The sequence below is a fragment of the Chaetura pelagica genome, unplaced genomic scaffold, assembly GCF_000747805.2.
Source record: "Chaetura pelagica isolate M959 unplaced genomic scaffold, ChaPel_1.0 scaffold436, whole genome shotgun sequence".
NCBI lineage: Eukaryota > Metazoa > Chordata > Aves > Apodiformes > Apodidae > Chaetura > Chaetura pelagica.
Window position 1 is genome coordinate 3312500 of NW_009953651.1, and position 19798 is coordinate 3332297.

Genomic DNA, 19798 nt, shown 5'->3' on the forward strand with positions numbered 1-19798 from the left:
CGCTGCCCGCAGCGCTGCCGAGCGCGGGGCAGTTGCGGGGCTCGGTAGGGTGATGGCACTCTACAGACTCGCTTTGCATCCAGCCCTTCCTCCCTTGCTTTGTCCGCCGCTCACGCCTTATTTCTTGTTCTTCGCTACGCGTGCACCGTAAGCTTCGCCTAATTACCCGTTGTGTGCGGAACCCTCCTCTGGCTGCTCCCAAAACACACCCTGGGGGCTGTACGAGCGCCTCGGTACAGCGGTGGGTTTGGGTTACTGCTGAAAAGCTGTAACATCTCTTCCTTTTTTTCCTTGTCCCCTGCACACGTGGTATAGAGCTGCAATCTGGGTATCCTTTAAGTAGTGATTCTCGTGGACTCACAAAAGAGCTGATGCCTCACACCCAGCCTGGTTCACACCGCTGCCGCCTTGAAAAGACCGCAGGACCCATCCTGATGGCACCTGCCGTGCTTATCTGGGAGAGCTGCTCTGGTGTTTGGGCTGAGCCAGAGCGTTGTTCTGGAGCAGAGGATGAAGAGATGATGCTCATTGTGGTTCATTAAAGCAGGGAGTGCCTAAAGTGCTGGACCTAATAGAAGAATGACTTTGCTCTGTGCAACTGATATTTAAAACACTCTTGGATAAAGCATTTAAGTGTGGCCTGGATCAATCCAAATGATTGCATTTGTTTGTTATAGGTTGATGGTTGTTCTTAGGATGTAATCCTCCAGTTCTTTACCTACTCCACTGTCCCTTTCCATCACCAGTGATTGTGGTGGATAGATCAAAGCAAAGCCTTAAATATAAGTTTTACTCCAGTGCCTCCTGTCACCCCCAGCTAACACTAGCAGATCCATCTCTTACTTTACAGGTCTATCACCACAAAGACCATAAAGCTTGCTGCTTTTAATTTTTTTAAAGCATGCTGCACTACCGTAGTTTTGTCCCTAGTTCCTTTCATATGGAGAGAAGCGCAAGTTAGCCAGTAAAGCTTGCACGCTGCGAGTGTGGTCTTACAGCATGCTGACTTGAAAACTGGGAATGAAAGCTAGTTGTCTTAACCTCCTTATCAAATGTTACTGAGCATGACAAAAGATGATTTGTGTGGGTTTCCCTTCTGTTTGTGGTCTATCTAACCTCTGCCTGGCTCTTCAAAACTGAGAATTATGATCACAGTGTGCCAGAGTGCTCTATTTCAAAAGAGAAACATCTGTCTGTCTAATGAATGTATTTAATGTTCAATTCAAACAGCACCTAAACGCTTTGCCAGGCACACAGTGTTCACATTGGCCATTTGATATAGGCAAAGATGTGATGAGTGGAAGGGAGAAAGACATGGGCCTGGAAGGCAGAATGTGCTGAAAAAAGGCCATAAGGCATCTTGCTAAAATGGCTTGATAGAGTGTTACTGCACAACTGGAACATTCAAGACCTCATGTCATAAACAGGCAATGAAAGGAGAGACAATTGCCATCTATGTTTTACTGCAAATAGGAAAATGCTCACTGTAAACATGAGTCTGTGGCAAAAAGTCAAAGTGACTTGCTGAGCATCATGCAGAAAAAATGGTTGATTTCAGAGGCAAAGCCAAGTCTGAGAGCATGGCTACTTTTCTCTGAAGATAGCCTGGAGCTGGGGACAATCTTTCTCAAATGCTCCCTTCTCCACAACACTCACTAAAATCTTTGAGACCTAGGCTTGCATTTAACTCCCTACTTAGTCCAAGCCCCAGCAGGCACACATCCAGATCCAAGCTCAAGACTGTGTTGCATTTGCAGTATTTTTGTATGTTTGCACATAACACTCTGTCCTGTTCTCGTTCAGGGCCTGGGATGGGCTTGGACAACAGGATCCTTGTTCTGTTAAGCTTCAGTTCATTGTCTGTTTGCATGAAGGGGGAGCATTGCTTGCCCACATAGCCCAAAGCAGCGTCTGGGTCTCCTTGCCAGCCTAGTCATTGCCTTGTTGCTGTGTGCACATTTACATGCATATGAAAATGTCACTGGGCTTCGTTAATGCTCCTTTAAAGGTGCCTGGGCACTCAGTTCAGTCTGAAACTGAAGCTCTGAGTGCTGGGAAATCAAATTCCTTGTCCTAAAGGTCAACAGTCTCCAGCGTGTGTTGGTTTAATAAGTGGCATGAACAGATGGGGAAGGAGACAGGGCAGCATGGAAATGTTGTCTGCTATCTAATGGTTACACTGAAGTCAAGTTCTTAGTGGAAATACTGTCCCTCTGTAAACTGGTTTAGGCTCCTGGTTGCAGCTTGTGGAGAACAAAGCAGATTTTCCACTTGTTTCAGAGTTAGCTCTTTCTGTAGGATCTCGTTTTTGCTTGTTACCTAGCTGAAGGCTGTGTGCTACTGGGTTCAGGCACAGCCCTGCTGTGCTGCTTTTGTGCAGAACCAGCAGGCTCTGGCCAAACCTATCCTGGGGACTGACACTGTGGGTCCCTCTGGCCCCAAGTCACAGAGGTCTTGGACCCAGCAGGGGAGAGAAATGAAAGGAACCCCATGGTGTGATGGATTTGGCTGCCTCTGTTTCAGAGTTTCACAGGTCTAGAGTGTTCCTGGCCTTTCACCCCGGTAATGCCTTACTGTTGTGTCTGACAAGAGTATTGAGCCCTTTTCTCTGAGGTGCAACAGCCTCCTCACCCTCTGACTTTTGGCCTTTCCCACCTCTATGCAAGGTAATTGCTATTAAGCTATCTAGAGTTTCCCCATAAATTTTTTTCTGGAACTGTCGGTAATAGGGAATGTGATAAGCTGCTTAAATAATTGCCTGCCAGCTGGCTTACAAGAACTTTTAATGTGTTTGCTTTTGGCCTATAAAGCTCTAATAATTTGGAGCCTGGCCAAAATATCCTTTCTTCCTGAGTGGTAATGTGGCAGCACTGATTTTCAGAGGCAAGAAGTTCTCGGGGGAGCCAGCCTTAGTTTCCCTTTTTGTTTTGCTGGAGCTCAAGCTCAGTGTGGAAATGTAGCTTTATGGTTTGGGAGTTCCACATGGGCATTCCTACAGCCCCGCTCGTGAATTGTCATACAGCAGGAGACAAGTGTGCTGGGTCTTGCTGTGCCAGGGAGAGCAGGAAGCCTTTTAGGGAACATCCTTCACGGTGCTCGGGGTTGCCTGCAGCTCTCCTCTCACGCACATGCCACTCCACATCCTGCTCAGCAGCACAGAAATAATCACTGCTCCCTGGGCTCTGCAGAGAAACCGGGTGAATCCAGACCTGTCAGGCAGCATGGGAAGAGCAGCAGTTCCTGATCACTATGGGAGAGTTGCACAAGGTGACAGTATAGGTTTCTGTCATATGAATCCTAGTATCTGATTGCAATATTCCAGCTTTTGACATCCTAGCTTGCCCAAATCCTGTTCAGAAGCAGCAGGCCCCCATTCCATTCAATCTGGTGAATTAATTGGGCTGCTTTGTGCATCTCTGTCTCTCTGGTACCGTGTGCTGTGCTGCTCTGCGGCTGGCCTAGCCTGTTTATCTCTGTGCCTCTGCAGCACTGACCAGATGTCACCAGCTCATTTAAACGCTGGCGTGCATCCAGGTGCATCTCATTGCAGTTCCAGCTTGTGAAAGTTTACACATCTGGAGCATGGGATGTGGCCTCTGACATACTCAGTGGTGTCTGCAGAGGATTGCTGATGAGAAGGGGGTTGACGTGCTCTCACCCTTTGCAGATGCCACCATGATACAAAATGCAGATGCAAGCACATGGGTTGCCCATTGCACCTCTAGAGCAAATAAGCATTGTAGAGTTACAAAAGTGTAATGAACAAAAACAAAGAGCTGTGACTTTCCAAGTACCTTTGTTCTCTGTATTTGCCAGGCTACAACCCCAAAATCTCACCCAACAGCACTGTTGGGAGCTGGCTGTAGGTCCTGACCTAGGTCTTGATATCCCCTTGGTCCAGAAATAACAGCAGCAATCAAGCCAACATGTGAGTCCTGCAGCACATTATACTCAAATTGCCTGAGCACTGGCAGATGATTTTGGGATGGGATCCTGAATGTGTTCTGGGCATGAGTTGGTGCTACCAATTTTTGTGATTATATCACACTGGGGCTGAAGGAAAACACCCTCCTTTGCTGGGTTGCTCTGAGTTCCCAGACTAGTTGCTACAATGGCTTGTTAGTTTGGTTGTGCTGTTTTCATGTGATTGCTCAGTTTATCATGCCAGCAGTAAACCTCATTGTTGTGCAGCTCCTCTTTACATCTGACCTGGACGCTGGCTTGGAACTACTGGGCTGAGAAGCATGTACATGGTATATCTTTGCTGGTCTCTGAACAGCATTTTTCCCAGTCTCTCAAGTATGCCCCAGAGTATCTTCAAGTGTAAGGGTGACAATGAGAGGTGCATGCAGCAATTTCTGAGTTCTAGGGGCCAAAGAGGTAAAGGTAGGACTGGGCCATGGCTCTTATTGACTTCAAATATACTCAAAATGGAGAACTGAAGATGATAAAGACATTTCAAAATGAGATTAAGGGAATGCTGTTCTTGTTGGTAGAGCTATCCATCCACACTTGGAGGATACAACAGACGTGTGGACCTTGCAGTCCACCTATCTAAGTGCCAAACAGACAAAAGTGGGAAGAAACTTCCCATCTGGGATATGAACGAAGTTGAAGAGCAGTAATTTGGCATGAGTCTGTGGACAGATGTTCAGTAAAGAATTTTAGAGTACAGAAAGGTTTTAGGGTTCATTAAAAGAGTAGGTGTCCTTGCAGTTTCTTAGTTTCAGTGGTAGTCAAAGGTTGTGGTGAGTAATTCTGCAGAGCATGGGTCACAGCATTCAGGGCAGATACCACTTGGCCCCTCAGAGTACCTCAGATTTATGGTACATTATTCACAAAGCAAATAGCTTATATTAGTAAAATAAAGTAACAAAGATGCATTGTTTTGTCATGATTATAATTATATGACTGGGATAGGGAAAACAACATCAATACAGTTTCTACACAGATTAGCTCCAGGCCCTGGTGACTGCCTCCCAAGGGAGGCAGCATGCTTGTCCAGCATGTTCTGGGTGGTGGGAAGTGGCTGCAGGGCTTCCTTGTGCTGTGACCCTGCTACCAGGCTCCGGATGCACAGTGCCCTGTGATGCTGCCAGGCTCCACTGGCACTGCTGCCCTGTGATTGCTGCCTTGCCAGCGCTTTCCAGCCAGTGCCTGCAGCTCAGCTCTTGCTTCCTCAGCCCCACATCCCAGTCATCCCTGCCTGATAGCTTTCAAACCGACTCCTTTGTGCTCAGTCCCATGTTGCCCCTTGTGCAGAAGCTGGATCTCTTCTAAATGTCTGCAGTGTGACCTGATTATTTTTCCTGTCCTTCCTTGCCCTCCTTTTTAATAGTGTCTACAGAAAAGCTGGCGAGTTCAGTTATATCAGTCATGCTGACTGATAGTGCTGCCTCTTCTCTTGGGATTCCTCTTCTTTTCTGTCCCTCCAGCATTCATTTCAGATTTAGCTATCAGCCCTCTGAAGACAGGGTATTGCCTTTGTTCTGTGTTTGTACAGCATGGAGCACAGCGGAGTCCCCAGCTGTGACTGAGGTTCCCAGTGCCACAGTGATAAAAGTGAATAGATTGGTAATGAGAAGAGGCAGCTGCTGCCATCTAAAAAAAAAGATTCAGTTTTGGTGCTGGTTTCAGTGAAATCAGGATTGGATCTAAGGCTTCTCTTCTATTGCTGCTCCCTGTAGGGGTTTATATTAAAATAAAGACAAACTTTAGACTGCATTGAAAGTAATGAAAACTGGAGCGGCATTGCTACTGAATGCTGCGAGGCTGTGTTATTCTGGTGGTAAGGCAGACATAGGAGCTTGCAGATCTTTAATGTGAAATTACTGGGTTCTGATGGTAGCTGTGCTTCTGCCGTTTTTTCACAGAGCCTTGGTAGGAGGCTGAGCCATCACACAGTGTGGGATCATCCAGAGCTGGGAAGGAGTCTTGCTGAGGAGCACCGCAGTGCACATGCGGTTCCGCTCTCAGATGCCTCTTAGGTTTTTTCTTCCTTCTAGCACTAGAAGGCATCTGGATACTTCGATGTTGCGATGGCTGATTCAAGTACTGCTTTGTCAACTTCAAAATATTCCACTGGCTACTATTAAAGATATCACAAAAGAATTTGCTGAGGTCAATCCTGAGAAATTTCTTGCTGAAATGCAAATTTATTTATGTTTCCCATATATCAAACTGTTTTGCTACTGCAGTGTTCTTTAACAATGGTAATATGTTGCATTTTCAGCTTCTTCCAAAGCATGTGCTCCCCTGCCCAACCCTTTTATCTTCCCTGATAGGTCTGTCTCCAGGTTCCCATCACAGATGTGTAGCTGATGTTGCTGAGGTCTGCTTTGAGTCCTTTGCTGAGACAGAATTTAAAATCTTCTAGCAGTGACTTGGATATTCAATTTACCTGATGTTCAAGAGATGCCCAGTTGTTACCTGTGTTCAGGGTTGTCCAGCATAGGCTGCCATCACATAATAGCAGCTTTCTTCCCCAGCTCCTTGCTTTTTAAATTATGTATTACTATCTGCTACCCATAGCCAAAAGGCTGAATCACTCCATGTTGGCTGTTTAAATTAAAGAAAAGCAAAAATTAAAAAGGCAGCATTATCTAGTATGACTTGCTTTTGTTAAGTCTAGAGATGGTAGGCAAGAGTTGGTACCCATGTGCTATGCACACGTGCACATCAAAAAAGGATTTTGCCCTGTAAGACCTTATGAGTATAACCCTAGGCAAAAAATTGCTCTGTTTTTCTTGACATTTTTCAGAGGCAAGTCAGGCATTCTATGAAGAGTTATTGTGCCTAGTCTGAGGCCTGAATGTGATCTTTGTTACACTATCTTACAAGAATGTCAGTCTGAAGTACAGTCCTTAAAGCAACCTTAATTGTGAAGTCACTTCTAATGCCTCTGTTGTCCATTCCCATCAGACTTCTGTTAAATCTTTTTGTTTTTAATCTAGGAAATAATTTGTCTTCTAGTCCTGTTGTACTTAAAATGATTCCACATAATTCCACGATGGTTCTTTCATCTCATTGCAAAATCTGGGATGGCTCCTATCTGGCTCTGGAAATAAGTCTTCAGACATCCTCATTAATTGATTCCTTACTCTGGCATAACATAGGAAACGATGCTACTTCTCTCTCCCTGGGGAAATAGGAGCCTGTGTGCATCTGTCCTGTCTCCCTTTGTGCTTAGCCAGGCAAAGAGTCGCTCATGTTTTGTATTCTTTAGCACTGCCTACTTACTGCCTTGCTCTCAGTATTTGGTAGTAGCCTGGCTGTTTTTCACAGCCTGAAGATTTTGTTACTACAGAGTGAGATACTCTTCTATTATCTGCCTTATTTTCAAAAGCTCTTTATTCATTTTACTCCTAAGGTAAGACCTGTTTACTGTGATGTGTCTGAAGTGATAATATTCCAGGTGTGCAAAATGGCACCAAAGGTGGGTTTTGCACACTGAATTAGGTACTTAAGCCTCCCCTGAAACCTGCAGCTTCCAGCTTTTTCACTTCCCAGTTAGGCAAACACAGCTAATGCCGTGCCCCAAAGGTACCTCTTCCTTCTCCTTCTTGGCTCACTTGTGTTCTCTTTATGTTCTATTTCATGTTGCCTGAACCTGTTTCTGCCTTCATGTGGATGGAGTTAGAAAAATCTGAAAACTGTAAAAGCCACTAAAACAGTTATTCAAAATGCAGGCTTGTTGCCACGTGAGTTAATCTGCCTGCTAGCATGGCTTTTGCACCACAGGTTCAATCACCAGGTTTTGCCAGTTAAAGACTCATTTTTGCCCATGTTTCCAAGGCATTTCCCTGGCCTGGATATAGTTACCTTAGGGATTAATTGATCCATCATGATTTTGACCTCCTGCACCATCTACTCCCCATGAAATGATGGGGCTGTCACGCCTGAAGCAAGAATGTTGTGTGTGACAGACAGCTTTCTTTGTGACTGGGCTGGGATCACAGGCTTTTCTCCTAAAAGATACTAGAATGGCAAGAATCTCAGCACAATATCGAGTCCCTTTTTTTTTTTTTAATCTGCTGTCTTAGTCACAACCCTGTTAGTACAAGGTTTTATTATTCATTGCAATTTGATTTTATTCGTGGGATCAGGGAGGAAGCTATTTATTCCTTTCTTTTGATGTGTTGTAAAGCAATCTGAAATCACGGCATATAGAAAATAAAACTCTTAATTGCAAGCAAAGTGGGGAAAAAAAAGGCAATAAGCTCCCTGAATACGTTTGTCTCCCCTTTGCTGTTACATAAACTGTAAGTGTAGGTAGAGTACATTCACCTTCCTTTTTTAACATGAAAACAGCAGATGGGGCACATGGCTTTTTCTGAAGGTTATAGTGTGCAGCAGTGAGGATTGGCAGGGTTATTGTGTGTAAAGCCAGTGGGGGCTTTATCTTTGCTCAGAAATAGGGGTTTGCCTCACATTTCCATTTTGATTAGCAATAATGATACAAAGGCAAATTTTCTATGTGAGGAAGAGCTGCTAATAAAGTGATCTTTCAAAATTAAGTAGCTCAGTGAAGTGCCACACCACAATAAGAGTATACAAGGCTGGTCCCAGCTGCAGCAGGCAGGGAAAGTGGATGGGAATCCAGAGAAACGTGGAAAGGGAAGCCTGAAGTAGATGAATGGCACACAATGCCACAGTAATGGTAGCAAAGAGCAATGGCCTGGTGCTGTATCCAGCTCTGGAGAGGCCAGTTTATGATGTTTGAAAGGATCTGAAGGTGTGAAAGGCAGGGACAGAATGTTTCTAGCAAGGTTTCTGGCCACGGGGTAGACTATTGTCTTGTCAGTGTTGTAACATCCGTTGTGCTTGGATGCTGTTGAGAATATGTTTGCATGGCTTTACTCATGGTGAACACAGGGTAGAATTCGGGCTGTTTTGGGGATTCCTCTTGGATACAGGTGGAGAGCACTTAATACCACTCTGGTCCTAATTCAAAACCCTGGTTTCTATGTAGGAATTATTTGCTGTTAAACTCCAGCTATGCAGCCTTTGGCAAGAGACATGAATCAATTTGTCCAGCTTTTCTTTTCTGTTTTGTCTCTGTGTGAAGGCTGATGCCCAGTGTGTGCCAAGGGGGCCTTTCAGACCCAATAATGCGCCCTTGTGTCTCATAGCATGCGTGGAATTTGCATAGGCTGTGCTGGGACAGGCAGGTTTCTTTTGTTGCTGGAAACAAGGAGCAAGTTCTTTTCCCTGTCTCTGCTTCCTAATGCCTCTCCAAAAGCTCTCAGCACTCATGTAAGAAATTTACTTATTTCTATTTATTTTTGCATTAAATATTATTAAACTCTGTGCAACTTGTAACGCTGGCTGTGGAGAAGTTGTCAGTCAGTTCTAGTTGACAAAATTGTTTAATTTTCTTTCTCTGAATCTAGATATCTAATTGTCAGAGGGAGCAGATAATCTGTGATGCTTGATGTAACTGCTACGAAGTATTTGCATATCTTCTCTGTGGGGAAACAAAACTGCTAGTGAGTGAATAACAGTGCACAGATCATTGCAGGCAGGGTCACTGGGCCTATACACTTGCTATTAACCCTTCTCAGGATCTGTATCGCCACAGAATGAGTTGTCATGGGTTTCAGGCAAAGGGCTTGCTCCACATTATGGACAGAGCTGGCACTTGTTTTTGCATTGTAGCCCTGTGCAATGAAATGCGAATATGATCAGATCGATTGGCAGTTGCTTTTTGGCAGCTGATGCCGAGTTGTGGTGTTCTGGTCTTGATTTATTGCCAGTAAGAAACTGCTGAAAAACAGGCAGGGAGATTCTCAGAAAAATATGGTCTCCATTTGGAGTCAGCAGCATGATCGCTAGGCCACGCTGAGACATGCAGCTGGGAGCCTTTAAGAGCTTTCTAAAATTTTAGATGTCCTGGCAGATTGCCTTAAGGTCTGCCTTGCAGACCATCCTCTCCTCCATCCTCCTCATCTGTGGAGAGCAGTGGCAAGGGGAGAAGGTTTTGTGCGGGTTCTCACGATACAAGTGTTGCTGAGAGCCTGATTTCCTCTGATTTCAATGAGTATCTTTTTCCTTGTGTATTGTGAGTCCCAGATTTTATTCTCTCATTCTGATCACGCACCCTGGAAATCATGCCAAGTTGGTCTTTCAGGTGAAAGATGTGCAGCAGTAGCTCAGATGACTGGGTTCACAGGTAACTGGGTGGAGGTGGGCTGAAGTTAGGTGATTTACCAATGCGTGCTTTCTGTTCTCCCCTTCCTTGGCTACTGTCGATTTATATGAGAACCATAAATTTCTATTACCTGTGTGCTTGGCAGCTGCAGCTGAGAAATGGTGTTCAGGAGGAGCGGAGCTCACAGGTGAGGAGGGATGTTGAAACACTGGAAAGTATTCTGTAAGAGCCCAAGAATGATTAAAGGATTGGGGGAATGTCATTCAGTGAATGTCTCAGGGAGAAAGAGAAATATGTCCTCTCCTCAGGGTGTGCAAGCTGGGTGGGTAGGCAGCCTCCACCCAGAGCCCTGGAAGAACTGGCAAGACAACTCATATGGCCAGACCAGCACTTCCTAGCAGAGTATGACATCAGGCAGCAGCTTGTGACTAAGAATAATGACACTAATCCTCACATTTAAGTAAAAGAGGAATAGAAGAAGCAAACTAGGCAACTCTAGCTTGTGTGCTTGACTTCAGAAGCAAGTGTTTGAAACACTGGTGGGAAGATGGTAATGGAAGGCTTAGAGGTAGACGGAAATTGGGCTAAGCTTTAAGTGTGAGCATTCAGAGCATTTATTGACCTGACATCTCTTTTTGATAACTCTTTATTTTTATTTTAGACATGGTAAATGTAGCTTACCTAACCTCTGATAGGGATAAGTGTCTGTTATAGGTAGCCCTTAGCAGAGCAGTGTCTCAGATGCATGCCTTTTCCCATGCCACATGAGAAGCTACGAAAGGCAGAAAGTGGGCATCAGTAGAGAAAAGGGAGGTCGGATAAAGGACAGCTTGAAGAGGTAAAACTGGATGAATCAAAAAGAGATGTGTGAGGAGGAAGATTCCTGAGGGATCTTCAAGGACTGGTATTGAATGGCTTGTGCTAATACTGATAGGTTTTCTCTCACTCCAGACTCAGAGTGCCTAGCTGGTCAATTACTGTATCTGGCAGAGAGTAGCTGGCAGCTGGCAGCTTATTATTTGGGAGTGTTTGACCACATCAAATGGGTTGAACGGTGCATCAGTGTAATTGCACATTTTATGATCTTAAAAACAAAGTCCTGGGGCATGGGAACTTCTTATTTGTTGATAGGAACGTAGTGATGATGGAACAGCAGTGGGACCTGATGAGTATAAGATGGCCATGGAAAAAGATTGAGATTTATACTTTCAGGCCACAGGGAGGGAATTTCTGGGGAGGAAAAGAGACAGAACCAAACTTATCTATGATTGAGAGTGTTAAGTTAATGTAAAATATTGGGTGTCATATCTGTCTGAGCTAGTAGGATGCAGATACAGTGAAATCTTTAGCTGGAAGTTGTAATGTGTTGCATATGTTACCATCACACTAAGGATAGCTAGTCTGGGGCCGTGCTGTACAAACAGGCCAGAAATTGTTTTGCTCCAAAGGGAAATATAACTGTGCTATGCTGAACACTCACCAAAGACAGACAGTGCTGATGGTGTAGACTGGTAGCTCCCGTGTCAGCAGATGTCTCCTTCAGGGCAGACCAGCTGGTTGTAAAAAATCAAAGCAGTGAGGACTTACTATTTTCTTTTTCTCCTTCCCTTTTTTCCCAGTGATGCCATCTGCAATTTCGTCATTTGCAATGACTCCTCCCTCCGTACCCAGCCGATCATCTTCAATCCTGACTTCTTTGTGGAAAAGCTGCGCCATGAAAAACCAGAGGTGTTCACAGAGCTTGTTGTCAGCAACATTACCAGGCTCATCGACTTGCCTGGGGCAGAGCTGGCCCAGCTGATGGGAGAGGAGGACCCAAAGCTGCCTGGGGCAAACAGCACAGCCTCTGGATTTTTTCGTTCTCTGATGTCTCTGAAGCGCAAGGGTGAGTTTCGCATGAGGTTTGGTGCCCACCTCAAGCGTAATGCTGACTGTCATCACCCGTAGTTTACAAAACTTTCATCTTAGGCCTGTTGTCATAGAATCATAGAACTATTCAGGTTGGAAAAGACCCTTGGGATCACTGAGTCCAACCATCATCCCTACTGTACAGTTCTCCTCTAAACCATAGCCACCACCACCACATCTAAACAACCCCATCCAGGGATGATGACTCAACCACCTCCCTGGATAACCTATTTCAGTATCCAACCACTCTTTCTGTGAAAAAAAAATTCCTATTGTCTAGCCTAAACCTATCCTGTTGCAGCTTGAAGCCATTCCCTCTTGTTCTATCTATTTTGAGCTCATGCTGAATGCTTAGTACTTCAAGTTTGTAACTGGGGAATTCTCTAGAAGGAAGCAAAACAGAGGCCAGGAGGTACATCCTGCACATGCCCTGCCACATCTACAGTGCCTTTCTTCTTGTGATAAATGCTGTTCTTTATGTTAGGTTGACCTTGCTGATTCAGCTGTTTCCTGTGTTCTGTGCAGCACAAACCAGAGACACAGCTCTTGTCTCTGAGTGTTTCTGGTCAGGCTCTGTGGATAGTGCTGAGATAGAGAAGGGTGCCTGAACAAACTGCAGGTTCTTCCAATACATACCAGTCTGTCCTTGTGTCCCTGCTTTTTTGTGTTCATTGTAGTCCATGCTCTGTGTTCCTTACCTTATTAGCTTTCCTCATTAGTAGTAGAATATCAATAAAGGCTGAGAGCATCAGGTTCCATGAAGAACAATAATGCCCAGGTTTTCTAGGGCACTGACTTCACTCAGGGTCCAGTGTCTCCTTCAGTTGCTGTCCCAGCTCTCTGGAAGGTCTTGTCTGTGCAGCTCAGAAATCTGTAAACATATCCCATCCAAATGCCAGTGCTGCTCTGATTTACATCCCAGTTCAGTGAGTCAGTGGCAGAGCTCTGCAGGCTATCTCTGCTCAAGCACAGATTCAACCCCAGGAGAGGACATATTTCTCTTTCTCCCTGAGACAAGCATTCAGCTGGAGTTTTCTTCTGGTAAACTGACTATTTGTATCTTCTCTTTCAAGTTCAGCTGTCTCAGTTATGAAACATTAGCCCCAGGCCCCTTCTCAGAAGTCTGGGATTTGTTTTTGAGCATATTTTGTATTCACATCTCTTCGCTGCATGGCATTTACCACTCTTCTGTTGTAACTAAAAGCATGTTCTGTGTGTGTGAGCATGCCTTCTCCTACCTTTGCTCACACTGAAGGGGAGCCTGGTTCTTCTGGTAAGTTCAGTTAAATCTTCTCACTCATCTAGACAGAAACTGCCTCCATCTGAGCACCTCTCACATCCCTCATCCACTCTGATTTCCTAGCTAGAATGGTTGCTGGCAGAGAAGCTGTGGGTAGCTGCCTTCAGGTGTTGGCAGCCTGAGGTTGAACACTTTTAATTAGTCTTCATTTTCTTGAAGCGATTCTGCTATTGTGAGTACCTCTGAGAAGGAAGCCATCATGGCTTTTTTTTTTTCCCCATGAACCTTTATATAATGGTTCTAAGTGGTTTAGATTCTACCCAACCTATTCCTCCATTGTGTTTCATAAGGACAAGCTCTGCAGTTCCACTGCTTGGGCTGAATTTTCTGGTGCTGGCTTCAGCCCTCCACTCCTGTCTCACCTGGTGGGAACCCCGGTAGATAGACTCACCCTGGGCCAGACAGCACTGCAGGGAATCAAGTGCTGCAAATGAGTCCTTTAGCATCCTTAGGTGAGAATTACTCAATATTGCCATGTCTTACCTTCCTGCTCCGTAATAACAGGGCTTCACACTTCCCCCACATTAGAGTTAGTGCTTATACCTCTTACTGCTCCTTGCTCTGTTCCAAGAGAGTAGCAGGAACACCTTAAATTCAGGCACTTGCCACTTGACAAACAGAAGTGAGTGAATACCCAAGTTGGAAATGTTTTCTTTGCATGTATGGAAACTTCCCTGTTCTTGTCAAAACCTTCTAGCACAGGCTTGTGAGTCTTCTCTAGCTCGTTTTTAAAAATTATCTGTACTCTTTTGGAGTACTACTCTTATCAGACCTGACATCTCCTGCCAGCTTTCTTCCCCAGGAGCTCCTCCTTCCTCTGTTCAGACGTTTCCATGGCCATGTGTCTCACTACAGATACAGCTAGCAGATGTTTCTGAGTCTGCTGGCTGCACTCCCAGGCTGCAATGGCAATGACTCCCTGCCTTGACAGGCACTGTCTGTGAGCTCCTTGGCCAAACTCTGAGGAAAAAAAAAAAAAAAGTAGTTTGTGCCTACAGAGAAAGTCAGTTTGAAGTACTGCGTGTTTCATCTTGGAGCCATCATTTGTTTTTCTTCATGTCATAGACCAGTTAGAACAAACAGGTTTTATTTCTTCAAAGCCAGAGGCCAAGGACCATAGAGCTCAGAGCTGATCAAACTGCAAATACTTACAACTCCTTTGAGCATTAGGAAACTCAGTCTCATGCTGCTGCTTAGTTTCAGAAGCAATCATACAATAACATCTAAGCCTTCACAACTCAGCATCCATTCTCCAGATGCTTCTTTCAAGTTTCTTTGAGAATCAAATTCTCATTCAGATATCTAACTTCTGACTTAAAAAGTAAATTGAATTTGTTAGGCCCTGCATGTCTCAAGAAGATGTATTTTCCTCTTCCCTTCCTGGCTACTATTGATTCTAGCTATTTAATGTCTAATGAGTTCAGTTTTCTTCAAGTACAAGAATCTTTTGCAATACCTTTGCACTCAAGCCTTTCAGATCTTATGATCAAGAGGTCACATTGTCCTCCTTTCTCCTGCAAGACTGAAGCATGTGCTTTATCAGAGGGAGGTCAGAAAGTTCTTGATTTAACAGGAGGCTGAAGTTCTTGGTGGCTTACCATGTATTTCAGAAGAAAGTGGAACGTTCTACAGGAGGAATAAATTTAGTTGTACAAGAAGGCTGCTGGAGGAGTGCACAGGGTTAACCAGGTCTTTCCCACATGCTGTGAGCATCAACACCACAGAACAGTAAGATCTGTAGTACAGTAGACCAAAAGCTAGTAAAATAAAAATGTGCTGGTGGGGGGAAGGCAAGAGAAATCTTGTGGGCAACATAACTCTTATCAGACCAGCCAATGCACTACTTGGATTGCTGGGGTATCAGCTGTAAAATTAAGGAGAGAAATCTTCAGTCACAGATACCTGGGGTGCAGATGGCCAGCTTGCCCTCAGAAGTGGCCCATGCTCCTGGCAGTCTGGTCATGGAGAAGGGAAGAATATTCTTCTCTTAAACTTATTTGCTTTTTGAAGCTTAAGTACAAGGGCACAACAACCCAGCTCTATACCTGGTTCCAGTTCTCAGTCCATCAACACATTGCAGTATCCAGCTGGTGTATCCAGCATCTTCTCTCTAGCTGCAGTCAAACCCTATATGCATCTGAGGGAAGAAATAGTGCTCAGGCCTCTGCCTGCTACCAGTGAAGCCCACGGGAGTTGTCTTAGCTTTCTGAGGGACAGAGCTTGCTGGCTGTGTGTCTGACAGAAGAAGCCACTCACCAGCAGGACTCATTTATTAGAAAATGCTATCCTGCTGGATAACCACTCTCTTCCCTGGGGAAGCCCCTCTCTGCAATAACAGTTTTGTGCATTGGTTCAACAAGTACTTTTCAGTGAAATGGGCTTCTCATCTAATGTTTCCTTCCTTTTAGCTCAGGTGCTTCTATCTTCTTCTGGAGCTGTAGCCTATGTTGAATGGAGTTCTGGAGCTGGCATGCTTGATCTGTAAGAGCCTCATGAGATGAAAAGCTCTAGGAGTCAGAGGAGCTGTCAGTGCTCCATATGGAGAAGGGCCCAGCTCATTGCTTTGCTACTTGCTTTTTTCCTAGCTTGTCCTTATTCAACTTTCTAGTGCTTCATGCTTTACTGTATACAGACCAAGGCAGCTGGCGTGGAAGAGAGACTCACTGCAATTAGGGAATTCCAGGGATTACCCATCCCTGAAAAGGAGGTCAGTGTGAGCCAGGTGGGTCTGCTCTCCCCACTTGTGTTTGTTTTCCTCTCCCATAATCTCATAGCTGCAGCTCTTTTTTCTGTCTTTTCATGTCAAGCCACGGTGAGGATTCATCTGGAGATTCCTTCCCAGGTGTGGAGCATGCAGATGTGGCAAGCACCTGGGCATTTCAGACTGTTACATTTACCCTTCCCACTTTGCTGTTGCCATAAGGTCTAGGCTTGCACATGAGACGCCCTTTGAAACTGAAGCACCTGTTCTGGTGTTGTTTTCTTTTCAGGAGCTAGAGAATGCTTTAGCTGATAAAAACTAATTAAGCTGAGGTAGTAAGAAGCAGGATGATGAAACCCTTGTAAGTACAGCATGGTGAGATGAAGTGACTTATTGGTAGTGCTTGTGATACCTCACATCTGTTTGGGGTCCTTGTGACCTTCACCCTTAGTGTTTTGGGGCATTGGTCTTCGCATGCTGCAATCCTCTTCTTGGGGGATCACTCATCTCTGTGGTTCTTGGACTCTGAGCTTCCTGAACACATTATCTTTTGTTCTGCAGAGAAAGGGGTAGTGTTTGGCTCCCCGCTGACAGAAGAAGGCATTGCACAGGTCTCACAACTGATCGAGTATCTGCACAAAAGTAAGTGACTGTCTTTCTGTCTTGTTCAGGTCTCTGGTGCAGACAGTGTGAAAAGCTCTGAGCTCTCCAGCAGCAGGGGCTTGGGGCTAGGCTAGGTGATTGGTCCCCAAAATTACCCAGCAGAGATGTTAACCTCTCTCGCACTGCACATGGACTTTTTCTATGGATGGGAGACAGCTTGAAATCGTATCTCTGAATGGAGCTTGCTGAGGTTTACTGTCAAGCTCTGGAAAGGGAAAGGAGCTGCTTTAGTAAGAAGATGGGAATCAGTGTCTGATTAATCAGTGGCCTTTTTTCTCTCCTCTGTCAAGCAGATCTAAGAGCAGAAGGCTTGTTTCGGGTGCCAGGCAACAGCATCAGGCAACAGATCCTAAAGGATGCTCTGAACAGTGGTACAGATATTGACCTGGACTCTGGGGAGTTTCATTCCAACGATGTGGCCACCCTGCTTAAGATGTTCCTGGGTGAATTACCAGAGCCACTGCTGACACACAAGCACTTCCATGCTCACCTCAAAATTGCAGGTGAGTGAGGAACAAGAGGCAGTGGTGAGCAGAGGGAATGGCGCCAGTCTCCTAGAAAGCTGGTAACACTACAGAGCTGCACACTAGGCTGTGGAAGTGTAATCCTTAAAGGCAGGGTAAGAAGGAATCTTCCTGCCATTTCACCTTAATAGTGGAAAGACTGGAACTCAAAATGCTAAGGAATCAGACCAAGTCTGTCTAGCCCAGTCTTCTCTCTCCAGCACTAAGCAGTAGAGCCCACATTGGTAACCTGAGTCTCCATCTGTTTTAAGTCTGAGGGTCCCCTGAGTGAGGTGTGGTTTATGTGTACTTAGTAACTCTTACTGAACTACCTTAAGTGAACCTCCTCTGTTTACCCTTCAACCCATCACAACTTTTAGCAACTGTCTTGTCCTGTGGGAGGAGTACCACAGATCAGCTCATCAGATGGGGAACTTGGGAGCTGAGAGAAGCGAGACAAAGAGCCAAGAATTGTGCAGGAGTTTGGAGGAGATTTGCATGTGAAGAGGGAAGGGTAGCTGGTTGCTATAGGTCTGCTGTTAGAGAAGGTAATACATGTCCTTCATCTTCAGTTATGTATGTCCTTCATGTTTTGCCTTGTGATTTGGCAGACTTGACACTGTTTGATGAGAAGGGGAATAAGACCAGCACTCCAGACAAAGAGCGCCAGATTGAAGCCCTCCAGCTGCTGTTTTTGATCCTTCCCGCACCCAACCGCAGTCTGCTCAAACTGCTGCTGGACTTGCTCTACCAGACTGCCAAGAAGCAGGACAAGAACAAGATGTCTGCCCACAATCTCGCCCTCATGTTTGCTCCCCACATCCTATGGCCCAGAAATGTAAGCAGTGCCCTCCATATCTATAGGTGGGATATTGTAGGGTAGAAAGCAGAGGCTTGATGGGCCTATGGGGGAAGAGCCAAGGTGGGAAGATTAAGTACAGATACAGTGAAGCGATGTTTGGAGGTTGGGATGGTGAGGTGGAGCTTCCTGGCAGGACTCAGTCCTGGTATTCAGTCCAGACCTGCTGTAGGTCTCATTTGCAACTGATTCTTCATCTTCTCCAGTAAAACTGGAAGAACAGCACAGTCCTGCTTCTTTTAAGTATGACAACTCCAGACAAAGACGTTTCTTGTGCTGCTGGTGAACTGTTTGGTCCCAGAGTTGTCTAGTTCTCCTCTCAGAGCAGGTTGGCTCTGTGAGCTCTGGTTGTTGGTGTGCTGTGAGCCCTGCCTACCTGTCTCCTTGGAGCAGGCCTCCTACTGAGGCACTGTGTGTGTTTATGTCCCAGGGACAGCCAGGGCAGCAGAGAGCCTTCCTCCTCCCCTTCTAATTGCTATGCCTTTGACTGTGTCCCCTTGCCAGGTGACAGCAAATGACCTTCAGGAGAATATCACTAAACTAAACAATGGAGTGACCTTCATGATCAAACACTCTCAGAAACTCTTCAAGGTAAGTGCCCTTTGGAGTCTTGCTCTCCCTGGCCCTTCAGCAGGGGACTGAATGCTCCTTGTCCAGACAGATTCCAGATGTCAAATGTTAATTCTGGGGGATCTTTTCTGCAGTAGGAGAAGTAGGATTATTATAAGAAACCGTTCCTTTAGTGATTAGGGAGGAGGTCTTTGCTGGACAGGCAGCCCACGAGGAAGGGCATCCTGGAGGTGGCTTTGCTGGGCAGGTCAGGAGCACGGTGCAGTAATACCTCCCTCTGCTGGGCACCCAGCACCTGCTGCCCAGTCAGGAAACCTGGTTCCTGGAGGCAGGTAGCCACCAGGCTCCCTTCGGGTTCTGGCAGGGTAAGGAATGTGAAGGGGCTTGTCTTGGATGAGTGCTGCCAAGAACTGAATCCCTCATACAGAGGGTCATTTTGTTGAGAACTTTTCTGCACGTTGTAGTTGACCCACTGCCATTAGAAGCACAGCTTGTAGTCTTGGGCCTCTGTCTAGCTCAGAGCAGGGTGCTGCTGGGAGTATGGGGCAGTCTGCAGGTTTCTCCAAGAAGGTGTTTCTGCAACAATCTCTTGACTTCTCATGGCCTTTCTGACCACTGTAGGCATCTGCTGTCTGCAAAGAGTCCTCCCATAGGAAGTTCCTTTTCTGCCCTCTTTGTCAGGCCCCTGCTTGGCCAGCTCAGAGCTGGGGGAATTGCTTGGAAAAAGTTCCTATGGAGCCCTGTTCTTACTGTGTGTTCTACTTGTGCTGATTGTCTGTATCAAAAGAAAACTCTGAACAAGGACAGCACTGGGGACATGAAATCCTATTGCTGAGTCTCTGTGGAAGTGGCTTGTGTGGTAAGGTGGCTCTTGCTGGGGCCACTCTTGCCCCAGGGCCAAACAGACTAAACATACGTTTGGCCTTTTCTCTGCTTATCGTCACAGGCTCCAGCGTATATCCGGGAGTGTGCCAGGCTGCACTATCTGGGATCTAGAGCCCACACATCAAAGGTAAGGTCAGCAAAGGCAGTGCCTGCCCTCCAGGAAAGGGCAGAGGCTGTGACACTATGAAGGGATCCTTGTGAGTGAAAGAAGCTGAAAACAAAGCAAGTCATGAAAGAGGAGCTGTCAGAGAGCAGGAAT

The 19798-nt window shown here is 45.7% G+C and overlaps 1 protein-coding gene across 1 annotated transcript in view; it reads left to right on the plus strand.

Moving 5' to 3' along the window:
* The first annotated feature begins 9226 nt into the window (after window positions 1–9226).
* The window catches only part of ARHGAP19 (Rho GTPase activating protein 19), a 14611-nt gene continuing 4039 nt past the window's right edge, over window positions 9227–19798 (plus strand). The window contains exons 1-7 of the mRNA XM_010000070.1: window positions 9227–9255; window positions 11770–12035; window positions 16621–16701; window positions 17016–17225; window positions 17837–18063; window positions 18589–18675; window positions 19601–19666. Of these exons, the coding sequence (XP_009998372.1) occupies window positions 9227–9255; window positions 11770–12035; window positions 16621–16701; window positions 17016–17225; window positions 17837–18063; window positions 18589–18675; window positions 19601–19666 (966 nt within the window). The remainder of the gene's footprint in view (window positions 9256–11769; window positions 12036–16620; window positions 16702–17015; window positions 17226–17836; window positions 18064–18588; window positions 18676–19600; window positions 19667–19798) is intronic.